General features: G+C 40.4%; 1 protein-coding gene across 26 annotated transcripts in view; it reads right to left on the bottom strand.

Moving 5' to 3' along the window:
* Positions 1-13367, bottom strand: part of clasp2 (cytoplasmic linker associated protein 2) — a 41370-nt gene extending 28003 nt beyond the window's left edge. For 23 of the 26 annotated variants that reach the window (XM_008421888.2, XM_008421885.2, XM_008421884.2 and 20 more), the window contains exons 1-9: positions 12731-12749; positions 12233-12303; positions 3184-3321; positions 1854-1927; positions 1640-1732; positions 1402-1547; positions 637-772; positions 486-556; positions 334-393 (exon numbers count right to left, since the gene is read on the bottom strand). In XM_008421888.2, the coding sequence (XP_008420110.1) occupies positions 334-393; positions 486-556; positions 637-772; positions 1402-1547; positions 1640-1732; positions 1854-1927; positions 3184-3321; positions 12233-12303; positions 12731-12732 (791 nt within the window). In that variant the 5' untranslated portion in view covers positions 12733-12749. Of the gene's footprint in view, positions 1-333; positions 394-485; positions 557-636; positions 773-1401; positions 1548-1639; positions 1733-1853; positions 1928-3183; positions 3322-4228; positions 4468-12232; positions 12304-12730; positions 12750-12797 lie in introns of those variants that run through there. The other 3 variants (XM_008421876.2, XM_008421873.2, XM_008421889.2) reach the window with 3 other exon arrangements.

A 13367-nucleotide genomic window follows, 5' to 3' on the forward strand; every position in this document is an offset into this window, starting at 1 on the left:
ATATATTCATTGCCGCGAATTTGTAAATCTGTGCAACTTTCACAACAAACCACATCACACAGCATCTACCGAGTCGTAGAAAAGTCTCAGCAACAGTTCAATGGTTTTGTCAAATTACAGCTACAATGACAGGCTTATAGTTGGCACGATTTACAGTCAGTATTCCCATTTTTGTTGTTTCATAACGTACATGACATAAAAAAACGCTGGGGAAACATTTCTAGTTGTAAATCTTTAATCACATCATCTGCCAAAGTGGTTGCAGAGGAGAACTGAGAGCTTAGTTTGTCCTGCTTTTAAGACAGAAACAGTGAATAGTTTTAATGTCCTCACTTTTCTAGAGAGTGGGTCTGCCATTCCTGTAGAAGAAGGTCCAGGAAATCATAACAGCGCCTGGAAATTAGACATTTATTTTCATGAGCTTTTCTCTTAGCGTACTCATCAGCACCAACGCATCCGTTGGTTCGTTTGTTTGTTTGTTTTACCTTCTTACAGCCACAGATTTGGACGTGCAGTTGCTAGTTATCAGAGGGATGAGCCGCGGGACGTGGGTGTGCTATGGAAACAAAGGATGTGAAACGAAAGGTCTGACCTAAATACCAGACACTCTTACGACCAAACGGGGGAAACACTCACCCGTATAATGATGCGAATGGCGGAGACGCCAGAGGTGGCCATGACTTTGGCGCAGTTGGGAATGAGGTTGAACAGAACGGGGACGATGGCTTCGGCTCCATGGTCAAACTTATTGCCCAGGACTGACGAGAGATGGCTAATTAAGAAATAGATGGACAAAGGTTAGACACGGTTTGACATAAACTACTTTTAACCCTTTAACGATGAGCCCGAACAGCGGGTTTCAGCTTATTTCACACATTGGATGTGCAAAAACAGTTACAGCTGTTCGGGCTGATCTGCAGAACACAATTTTGCTTGGTTTATTTTTAATTAAAGTTTTTCTTTTTGTTACATTTTCACAAAAAATGTAACAAGACTGTAAGCAAGACTAGGAAATTGCTTTGATGTAAGCAATCTCCTTACATCAAAGCAATTTCATAGTCTGTGAACGTGTTTAGTCGCAATAAAATGATTCTGATTCTTTTCTCAATTTGATCTGGACATTTGTTACAATAATCAATTACTGCTGCTCACACACGTTTCACTTTTTATATATTTTCACTGATTTTTCAGTTGTTTTCGTACATTTTTCAGTTTGAAACGGTAAAAATTTTGTCTAAATTCACAGAGGTCAGTTTTTAAGCTTGGAGAACAGAAAGTCAGAAGGCAAAGGAAAACAAAACTGTTATGGACGAACTAATAAAAAAAACGGATGGATGGACTTTAGAGGATGAAACATTGAATAAGAGCGTGAGGAAGAGGAAATATGTGACCGACACTCACGCCACAGTGATGCATGCCTCTCGGACCACTTGTGAGCGCAGATCTTTAGCAGACAGCTTGAAGGCTCCGTCTAGTAACCGGAGGTGCTGGTAAAAACAGTCGTAGCCGGGTGCGCCCGCGACCAGCAGCGACCGGATTTTTTTCAGCTGCAAAAACAACCAGAATGCGTTTAAGAGCAAGAACAGGACGTAAAGTTGAGCAGCATAATTCAATGGTGACAGAAGGGGAATCAACACACAGCGTTGCATCTCTGGTCCCAGTCGTGTTTGTCGTCAGAGCAGATCTCGCGGATCTTGTTGAGGTTGTCCTCAAGGTCCCGTGTGGAGTAGATCTGGAAGCGAAAGCAGAGGGGTGAGCATTATTCATAAGGGCCTTTACGTCACTAATAATAAGCTGCTAAAATGGATGAACATTTTAAAACGTCCTCGTTTTAGCTTCTGGGCGTGTTGTACCTGAACTGTAGGGACGTCTGTAAAGGCTCTGACGAAATCTTCTTCATCCACTGCTCCAGCACTTTCCTTAGACACTGGAGGGGGAAAAAAACGGATGAGAGACAAGTCAGTCCATCTAAAATAAAATAAATAAATAAAATAAAAGTCGAATGGAGAGTGAATAAAGCCGTGGTAATAATCCCCTAGAGGTCTGCTGTCAGAAGTAGCTGACTGTGCTTTAATGTGCGACCAGCGGTAATGAGTATGCCAATCAGAAAGCTCCGGGGTCTGAGTGGCTTGTTGACCACGCATCCTACAACTCCTGACCGCAGAAATGAAGACAGGAACAAGAAAGGAAACAGGAGTACAAAAAAAAAAAAAAAAGAATTTCAAGATGATCCGATTATGAAAGCAGTAAAGCTAGCAGGAAACAGGATTTTCACAGGGAAGGAGGCAAATCAATCATGACAGGACAGTAGAGGATACAAACAGGGAGCAGACATTATGCTGACATGACATTACTAAGAATAACGCTACACAAATCTTTTCCTATTTCTGCGTGGTAATATACAAATACAAACAGTTATTTTCACTCCGATCTGTCCGACTATTGTGACATTTGGGCCAGCTAGAGTGTGTGGGTGTACTTTCATTTGCATGCAGACAGAGTAAAGAGAATCACATTCAAGGCAATGTCCTGACAGAACACTGATTCAAATGTGAAAACTATCACTTTTTATGTTTAAATATGCCTTTTCTTTTTATATTTCAGTTCATTTTAATTGTCGGTCTTTAAATACATGGCTTTTGAACCTTTTTCTGTTACGTTTTTCCTTACACTTAACTTTCCACCAACATGCTAGGTTGCAACACCTTTGTTAGTAAACGTTGTGTTAATTGTCTGAGGGTGAATATCGAGTCAGCATGATTGTAGAAGTCATATTATTGAGATTTAAGCATTAAAATTACTTTTAGTTGGTTTACAACAATCCAAGAGTTTGAAGTTTCCATTAGCGGGAAGCCATAATCATCATACTGAAGAGTAAGACAGGAAAATGTCTCCCTTTGTATGCAAACTCTGGACGAGTAAGCGTTTCCTTTTTTTTCCTTTTTTTAATTAATTTGATGGAATAAACTTACTTTTGCTCATAAAAAAAAAATAAAAGTTATCTTTATTAATTATCTGTAACAGTAAAGTTGAAGGACTGAAACCAGAGAGGTTCAACCTTAAACACAAAAAGGACATTACAATACATTCGCTCATTGGAGAAACAGATAAATATAAATAAATCATCGTCGAGCTTTTGCTCATTTTGCATTCGGTGTGTGAGAGCAGACGTATGTAAAACACCTAGCTTGCCGCTGGTGGCGCTGGGTCTGCGTGCAGCAGAGGACTCTGCAGCTTTCTTGGGAACTTTGGGAATCTTGAAAGCAGCCTGAGCTGAGGAGGAGCGCCCATCCACGCTGTCGTCATCGTCGAAACTACGATCTGAGAAAGGGAAGACGGAAAGAAGTGTCAACACGTGTCAAAATCCTCCAGAGGAAGAAAAGAGGAACATAACTGCAGTAAGACAAAAAACTCCAGTTGGGTTTTTCTTAAGCTTCCAAATTACAGAAGGGAAACTTTATAAATGCCAAGTCATTTTCCTGAGTAAGGGAAGTGAAGCACGACGTTTACCTGTATTTCATCATTGCACACACTTTAACCTTTGATTTTATTTTTACTTTACCCTGTTGTTACAATATGGATCTTGTCTGAAATAAAGGTAAATTAAACTACACTGAGGAGAATACAGCTGCAGCTGAAAATAGTGCAACAATTTATAATCAAAAATGAGTCACAGGCCGTAGCTTTCGGACAGTTCATTCAGGAATGACTGAATCGATACCAATTATAACCACTTCACTTGCTGGGAAGAAGAAGAAGAAGAAAGAAGCCGTTCGCTCGAGGTATCCAGCTATTCAACCAGTGAGTGACAGACCTCCTCTGGGGGGGAAATCCTTTTTTGTGAACGCTTGCAGAAATAAAGCAAGGCAGGGATCTGGGACTGAAACCTGAGACCTGTCTGCAACAGCAATGTGCAGAATAACATGTGGACACACATAAAAACACATGCGTGCACACACACACACACACACTCACAAACGTCCACTGTGGACATCAAAACTGTTGGCCTGGAAATGCAGTCGAGCTCCCGTTGCTTTGACAACCAGCCATGGAGAAATGCGCTAAAGCCACCACCCTACACGTTGACACACGCGTCGGCTCATCTACAAACGACCGGAGATTTTGCACGCAGGCGCGCACACACACACACACACACACACACACACACACACACACACACACACACACACACACACACACACACAGCCAAGTCCATCCCTGCACTCACAGTCACAGATCCGCTGGCAGATAAGTCGTCTCATGCTTCTAGGAGGGCGTGGTGTGCCGGGGTCTCCTCTCTTCTCCAAGTCGTACCCCCAAATCAGACACACACACACACACTCTCCTCACACACACTTCATGGTGAAGGTTAAAGCTGTGCGTCCAAAATCAAAATAAAAAAAAGAAAAAGAAAAGAAAAAAAAGTCCCCCTCCACCCAGACAAGTGCCGGCATTTTCCTTCATTTCTCTCTCCTCTCCATCCCTCCCTCTCCCTTTCCCTCAGCCTCTCTCCTCCTTCCCTCAGCAGCCCGGTGGGCCAATCAGATGCGAGGTGACATCATGGTGCTCCAGCCAGTGCGGAGGCAGGCCTCTCGGTTTGTGGTGGGAGGGAGAGAGAGAGAGAGAGAAAGGGAGACACACACAAAATCAGACACCCCAGGAATATTAACGGGGCTGCTTGGTGTGTTCATGCCAGACCGCCTAACCTGAACTCATTATCCCCGACAACGTAGCCTCTCACTGCCGCCCCCACCCTCTCTGCTGCGCGTCCACTTATAAACAACACAGTCATTGTTTGAGCAAAAATGTTACAGAGAGAGAGAGAGAGAAAAAACACACTTTTATATCTAGACTCTCATAAAAAGAACAAAGGATGAGCAGGCAATCATCAAAAAATGTAATGATTAGGATGGTACGACCACGCCCATCAAAGACCTCGACCGTCTCACCATCCTGACTTGATTTACCGCTCTTTTATTATTTTATTCAATTAGCTATAAAATCAAAAACGGTAGCGGCTTTTCACAATACAACATCTGTGAAGTTTACTTTCACATAAAGACGATTTTTAGAGTATTAAGCCACTGTAGTTACTCCTGAGAACAAAGAACTATATCAAAATTATGTAAGTAAAGAAGTCAACTGGACTCTAACAAAATGTAGCTGCAATCAAAGATATGCTCGTTTCAAATGAACAAATAAAACTGTCTATTTTCTGTCACTTTAAGTCAGATGTCAAACACTCTTTCTTTTTAAGTTCATTTTTAAAGACAGTAAAATGGAGAGCAAAACTCCAGGGTCATAATTGGCAATATGCAGTAACCTTTTGGCCATTGATTATGACTCACTGGCCATCACAGGGTTCGCATCCTTTGCTTTTGTCTAGTCAGACCCCAGGGGAGTACATGTGTCAGGGTGAAGGGCAGAACAAAGACAACAGAGAAGAGTCCAAACGAACACACATCGTTAGTCTAATTGTTGATTCACAAACTTTATGATAGTTCGCCAAACCAAAAGATTTCATTCTGGATCCAGAGATTCAGCAATAATGCTGAAACACTGAGAATAAAGCAGGTCTGCACACGCCAACACACACACACACACACACACACACACACACACACACACACACACACACACACACACACACACACACAAACAGGGATAGCAGCTCCCCATGCACTAGACATGGTTGCCATGGAAACTCCGGGCCGAGATTCCCTCCTCTCTCCGTTTCAGGAGAGCTGTCAAAGACAGGAATAAGGGAGGAAAAAAAAGAAGAAAGAAATGTGTCAAATGCTTTGATTTGACAATATTCCCAAATTCATTTCAGCACACCTGTGCACAAAGTCTGCAAACTCCTGTTCTCCTAAAACTGCAAATCCAATAAAACAACAACAAAAAATATAAGCTGATGGATGACAGAAAAAAGGAAAGAGGAGAAGAGGACTTCGATCTTTCATCAGAATATCCGTTACAAGCTGACAGAAAGAAACGGGAAATCCATGCGGAAAGAGAAAAAGCTGATGAAAGACGCATTTAAAGATCTGCATAAGCAAATTTCTTTTATTAATGTTCTGACCACAAGGCGGCAGCACGGATGCTGTTCTCAAGGTGAATTGGGTAGGTTTAAAAAACAAAAACACACACACAAAAAAAAAACACTCACTACACTGACAGCCTGTGGCAGCGCTGGTCTGATGTGAGCTGCAGGGACACAAGGATCTCACAAACTCCAGTTCAAGACCATGCGACAGTGAGCAGCTTCAAAAGACGGGAGAGAAAATGACCCTCATATGGGATCAACAATAGTATGGAAAAATATTTTGATTCTGTAGAGACTTGCAGCCAACTGCTTGATAACAAAACACCTAAGCAAGTGTCGGCTATTTACGTTATCAGTGAGGTGCTTAAAATACGGTCATGCTTCGAAAAGTCATGAGAAGCTTGTAAAAAGAAAACTGTTTTCTATTGAGGATCATCAGCCGTTTCTAGAGCAAGGAGTTCAAAGTAGGTAGCGAACAGGAAGCTAAACATTTTACAGAGAAGTTACAGAAAATTTTCAGAGGAAAAGTGTTTCCTCTGAAACACTTTTCAGAGGAAAAGTGTTTTATTCCTCTGAAGAGTCGAACTGCTTCATGGGATCTTCTAGTTGAGGAAATACTGCAAGTGTGGAGATCTCTGTTAATGTAAGGATTTACTGAACCTACAGAAAACACACAGACCGGCGTTTACAGTTAGCAATGCTAAATATGAAAATCATCATCACACCTGGAAATACTAGAGAAAGTGTAAAACAACTCATTTTGAAATAACAAAACTCTGTTTAACTGCAGAGTTGTGGAACGCTGACTGCTCTCTCTCTCTTTCACACACACCATGTAGCATCACCTCTGCTTCTATTATAACGACAAAATGCTGCCAAAGGATTATTTACTGTTGTAATAAATGAATTGATGATTTAACGCTGCATTAAAAAGTTGGACATCTCTACTGTGTATTTGGAATTGAGTTTATGATCGTATTTGAGAAAGCCGTGACAAATTCCACTTTATGCAGATAGTAAAACCGTTGTTTAATTGATGCAGGATTCAATAAAAGTGATATAAAACTTGCAAGGAATTGGCTTGTCGGTGCATCGCTAACCAAACGGTATGGAAGAGACGTAATATGGGACAAAAAAAAAGAGCAAGACACATATGAGTCTTTAAATAAAAGACAGACAGACAGACTACTCTATTTCTAGAACAGCCTAGAGAAAAAGATCTCATCAAATGCAGACAAATACACACACACTCCCAGCTCCAAGTTGGGCAAAAGGGATGGCCCATAATATTAAGAGAAAAGCTTTGCAATAGCAACCAGTCTAGCCTGGAAACAGGGTCAAGGCTCTCTTTGCAGAGCTGGCGACGCACTGAAGCAGAATGGGCCTGTCTGTAAGAGAGGGTGAGTGAGATTAGTGTGTCTGTCAATCCCTGTCAAAACTTAAGTGCAATGCAAGACATGAAGGCTCTTGCTGTTGGTCAGGGTGCAGTGCAATAAATACCTTTCATATATCTCTTTCTGAGACGGGAACAAATGACGTGACGTAATGGCTAGCCATACAAGCAGCCGCAGCTATGTCATGGCTCATGTTCTCACATCAGAACTACGTTTAGCTAACATAGCTGGAAAAAAATTACGATAAAATTAGATAGTTTCATTTGCTTTGACACTTTAAGGTACCACTATTTACTTTCACTTTTAATTTTGTGAAAACTTAAGCTATGGTAAAATGGAATAACTGATCTGTCGGGTTTCACTCATGCATGCGTCTGGCTAAATGTCCCAAGTCTTTCTATAATATCTCCTAGATTATTTTTTAATTTATAAAAGAATTTTAAAAAAAAAACAAAAACGGACACATCCGTGCAAATGTGTGCGTTTACAAACTGATCCAGTCCAGCCTAACAGAGACAACTGAGGACACCCCAGTTTTCCTCCACATGCGCAGATGTTGTCCATCTGTGCCAAAGCACATGAGGGAAAGTACATGAGGTTTAAGCTGATTTCAATTTAAAACCATATGCTGACAGCGTTTTGTCTTGGGAGCCAAAATCCACAGCCAGATGAGATGATAAAAAAAAAAAAAAAAAAAAAAAAAAAAAAAACAGACCCAGTTACCACCTCGTCATCCTCAATCCTCACAGTGTTACAGGTAAAACACTCCTGTCGTCTTTCTATTCACTTCTGTCCCCCTTGGTGTCTAGTTTCTTCCTCATTTGTTTCCGCCTCTGCCTCCTTCGCTCTTTTGTTTGCAGAGCGTTGCTCTCTGTTCCTGTCACGATGAATCAGGGAGAGGCAGTGATAGGCGCGGCGTTGCGATTCGGCCTCTGGCACAGATCTCGGTCAGCTTCCTCTCGCCGGGAGTTGGCCAAACAGCAATGTGGGGCAAAGACGAGAGGGAACGCGTCCGTGTGCGTCTGGATTTTAACAGACCGCGCAAGTTTGTCCTGAAGTGAGAGGCCGAGAGGTGCGTAAAATGAAACAGACGTCAGATTTCACTCGTGTTGTTTAAATCATTTTGGATGGATTTTTACTACAACAAGCAGATTAGACTTCACTGGTGATGTCTGTGGGGAGGCAACCAGAAACTGACAGGACAATCAGGTTGAAGAGTTTAATAAAGTTAAGTTTCGTTTTTATTAGACTGTAGCAGATGTGTCAAAATTTGAAATGCTACTACAGAAGCATGACTCAAGTCATTTCCGTATTAGAGCCCAAGTTTAAAAGTGAGCTGCTACAGAATTGAATGGGGCCAAGCTAAACAAAATTCTTCATTTTTATCGTAATTAAAACTAGCAAAGCAACGGCAAATATGAAGCCAATAAGACACAAATCAGCAGCCGGTCTTTCAGTTCAGAAAAGAACTGTTCAAAACACATCCTAGTAGGTAACTGGGAATAATTTGTTTTGAGAATATGTGAGCAGTTAGACTTAGTTATGTAATGGACAATGTTTGATTACTGCATATTGATGAAACTTGAAAAGCAATGTTTTTACAGTTACTCATCTTTTTAAAATATATCTCACTGTAACCAAAAGCAACTTAAACAGTCTCATTTCGGCGTTCAATTCTTAAGGGAAGAGTTTACACTTTATAATACTTTACATATTAAGTTGTAAATTAAAACTAAATTCACTACATCTCTAATCATAACTTAAAATAATAAAAAAATAAAACCTTCTCCTTTAACACCAAATAAAACAATATGAGACAATATTCTATTTTAGCTTCCAACTTTGTTTTGTGTTTTGGTAATCTCAGGGTTGAGGTAAAATTGACAATTTTCCAACTGTGATGAAATATTGAAAAGCACAACTATAAACCTCAACTAACTTCCTAAAGGAAGACAAAGACACACAAAAAAATCAGAAAGCATTAAGTTCCACCTGTTCTTTAGAATGATTTCCAAGAAAAAAATCTTTAGCTTAGCAGAAAAAAATATATATATAAAACATAAAAAAACCTCACCAGATTTATTTCCTGGAACTGTGCTTGTTCTCCACATTCTCTCTGGTGACAGCTACACTAAAGTTCTGAGTTGACTACAAAAACGTTGAAAACAAGAGAAACCATAAAATCAACTATCTCTACATAAACCAGGGATTACAAAAATTCACGTTTAACCCAAAATGCACCTTGTGAGCTGTCATTTCTTACAATTTCATTTATCAAAATAGTTATAAACCCAATGCATCTTATTGCACTTTTTCACCAGTCCAGGAGTTTATTGGCCTTACCACTTCCACTCTAAAGAAACGGATTTATACTGCCACTCAGAGAGGGGACAAAAGTTATTTCAGATAAAATATTTATAAATCTGGAGTATCCTATTAAAATGGCAGCACATTTGCCACACTGATTAGTGGATAGTTTCGCTTCCCTGGCCCTCTGCTGACCTGCTCCACTGTGACCGACTTCTTATAAAGACATCAGGTAAAATAAAACAATGTAAAAGAAAGAAACTATTTCTTTCTTTTACAGAAAGCTCAATGTTTGATCAATCCAGAAGACTTTATTTGAATCTTTCATCCTGCCGTTTCAGCATCGTGTAAAAACAGAGACACACTAAAAGAATCAATTTCTCATCGGTTGGTTGGAAACTAAAACTTATGTATCTTCCTAATCGGAGAACAAGTCATACAGTTGAGTCCAAAATTATTAATTCCACTTGCAGATTTAACGTAAGTTATTTTCATTCAACCACGAACAAGTATCTAGCAAAAGACAATATAGATGTAATATTTTTTTTTTTTAAAAAGAAAAAAAAAGGTTTGTATTTATTTACATCTTTTCATGGCATATTAAAGATTTTTTTTTATTCTGTTCTCAATTCTCACTGAAAAATATTTATTTGCATTCAACCCTCTTTTAGAATAGCTGGCCAGCTTTTTGAATCTTCCCACTGACATTCTGACAATTTATCTTTGGTGAAGAGCTCAACGTTTTTGAGGTTAGAAGACCTCCTGGCCATCACCCTCATCTTTAACTCCCTCCCCAGATTCTCTGTCAGAATAAAGACACTAAAAGAACGATCAAACTACTTTACATCAGAAACATATTGGTAAAATGAAGACTACTTTAAACCCATATCTGCCAGATGCATCAACAGTTTGATGGCTAGCAGATCACGCTTAAAACACTAGGCAACATATATAATAGTTACTGGCAATTTTTAATATCAGTGAGCAATTTAAAAATGAAGGGAGATAAAAACTTCTAGAAAGAAAAATATGTTGTTCTTTAGCGGTGTGTCAGCTCTCCATGTCAGCAGATAACAGGAAGCTGATCGTATTAGAAAAATGTGTCCCATTCTATCCTTTTTTTTAAGCACGGTTTCTCCCAGTGTATTATAAGCCTGGCGGGCCACCAGGCTTTACTTGTGACCCCACCAGGCTTAGCATTGCTTATTTATTTAAGTTTATTTTAAAATGTTTGCATTTTTGAAGACTTTATAGTTGGTTTTCAGGAATTAATCTTCCAATCTTTTAACAACACGTAATTATTAAGTGATATTTTCAAATGTCCCGTCAACTTTAAACATTTATTAACTCTAAAACACAATGGGCCGCTGGATGAATGACTGCCTTAGTGCCCAACCACCGGGCTTAGCAAGTTTTCTGGGGGAAACCTTGTCACTCATGAAAGTACAACCTTACCAAATGTTATTAGTGTTTTGGTAATCTCAGGGTTGAGTTAAGGAAAACACACAGGGACTGTAGTAAGGCTTAAAAACTATACTTATCCAAAAAATATTAAACACTTTAATGGCGGAGCTGTGTAACAGTGACTGCTCTCCCACACACACAGTGAGACATCCCCTCTAGTTCTTAAAGATCAGTAATGACTCCTACACTAAATGGATGAACACAAAGCAGCAATTCAGAGCTTTATTTCCATAAATACCAAGTTGGGCACCTTTGTTTATTTTAAACAGAGCCTGAAGATTTATAGTGAAGCAGAGAAAAGCAAGTTTGTAACTTTTGGGTTGTCAAACAATCTCAGAAAAATTGTAACTTATAGCTGTTAAAGAGGAATTGAAATAGTCTGAAAGAGGGGTTGGCAGGTAAGAGCTTTGCAACATTTGTGATCAAAATCCAACAGGTTCATCTCCAGCAGAAATCCAAGCAATGCAGAAGTTTATCTTGCTGTAAACTAAACTACTGAGACAGATGTGTAGCAGATTTTTTTTATTCTAGCTTTCCAAACACTATCAGTTTTATCACCTCACAATAAAAGATCTACATTACAATAAAGTTCAAGTCCAGATCAAATGAATCACTCAATAATAAAGTAATAAAGTTACGTATGTGTCCGCATGGTCCGACATTTCTCTAGAGTAAAGCTTTGCTTTAGAGCAAAAACCGTCACAGCGGCAAAAGCCGACCTCAGTTCAGGTCTGGCTCGGTCAGAAAACACTCACACAAACACACTAAACCATTAATCCTGTTATGTCCTCTTACAAGAGCTCATAGCAACAAACAGACACAACCACAAGAGCATCTGCTCATTTAGACACACACAAGAATCCCTGCATCCAACACAGGCACACGCAACGTGCTTCTTGTATTTCTTATTTTATAAGCTCACCTGCTACTTGACAAGAGTAAAACCAACTTCAAAAATAATCACATGACTTGGCTGCTATTCAATATAATAATGGCAGAAGGAATGAGAAAAGGTACTGACCGTGACTTGGGCTCAGAGCCATGTTGCCAGAATTTAAGGCGTCATCAAAACGAGCAAATATCGTCTGTAGCCTGGGAAAAAAAAAAAAGGAGACAAAAAGAAGGTTAAAACAAAACGAAGTCGCATGAAAAAAAAACTAATCGCTGAAGAGCATCGGTGAGTAATATATACGAAATGACCAGTCAGACGGTCATCGTTGACCTAGAAACAAACAAAGGTGCCACAGATCAGAAGTGAGAGTACCATCAGCTCGCAACATGTGGAGCTCCCGCTCATCCATCTTTCAATATGTGGGTGTGTCTCATTCTGGGCGCCACAACTCAAGCATGATCAGAGTCCCAAAAAAAAAACATGCTGCTCAGATCCAGACACACAATCAGAACTGGACAAGAGAAACCTCGCCCATGCTTTACAAGATACAGATAAAATATGCGAACTCACAAAAAATGGAAGTGACTTGCAATGAGAAAACACAGAAAATGAAGCATGTTCACTTACATCCATTACTGTGTCATTTCCACAAATCTAAATATAAATTCATTAAAGTCATCGCCCAGCCCTCTACCTGTCTTTCTGCCGTTTGGCGTCTAGTTGCAGATCGGCGGCCACCAGATTGCAAAGCAGCTCCCGACGACAATAATTAGCCGTGCATCTGGCTCCTTGGCCGCGCGGCGTTTTCAAGCGGTTCTCTTCCTTTCAGAAGCATCTCGCTCGTCTGTTTGGTTAAATATATCCTTGCCTTTCGTCTTCAGCAGTCATTTGTCTTCGAATCTCTCTCCGGAGGACTGGTTAATAGGTTGCCGTGCGACGTTGCGTTACCCCCCCACATGCTAGTGACACGCTCTGGTCCTTCGCTCCCCTCGGCTCTTTGTATCCAACATGGTGCAGTGGCTCCGAGAGAGGGAGGGAGGCAAGGAGACGAAAAGAGGGAGTGGGGAGGGCGAAAGAGAAAGGGAGGGAGAGCCAAACGGCGAGAGACCGGAGCATGCCACAGACATGCGACAAAGCCCCACCTACAGCTGCGTGGACACACACCGAGAAACGTCTTAAGATCCGAATCTCAAACACTTTAAAAATCCGTCTGCGTGACAGAGAGAGAAAGAGTCATGTGGGTCAGTCTGTGTGACGGGCAGCA

The sequence above is a fragment of the Poecilia reticulata genome, linkage group LG11, assembly GCF_000633615.1.
Source record: "Poecilia reticulata strain Guanapo linkage group LG11, Guppy_female_1.0+MT, whole genome shotgun sequence".
Taxonomy (NCBI): Eukaryota; Metazoa; Chordata; class Actinopteri; order Cyprinodontiformes; family Poeciliidae; genus Poecilia; species Poecilia reticulata.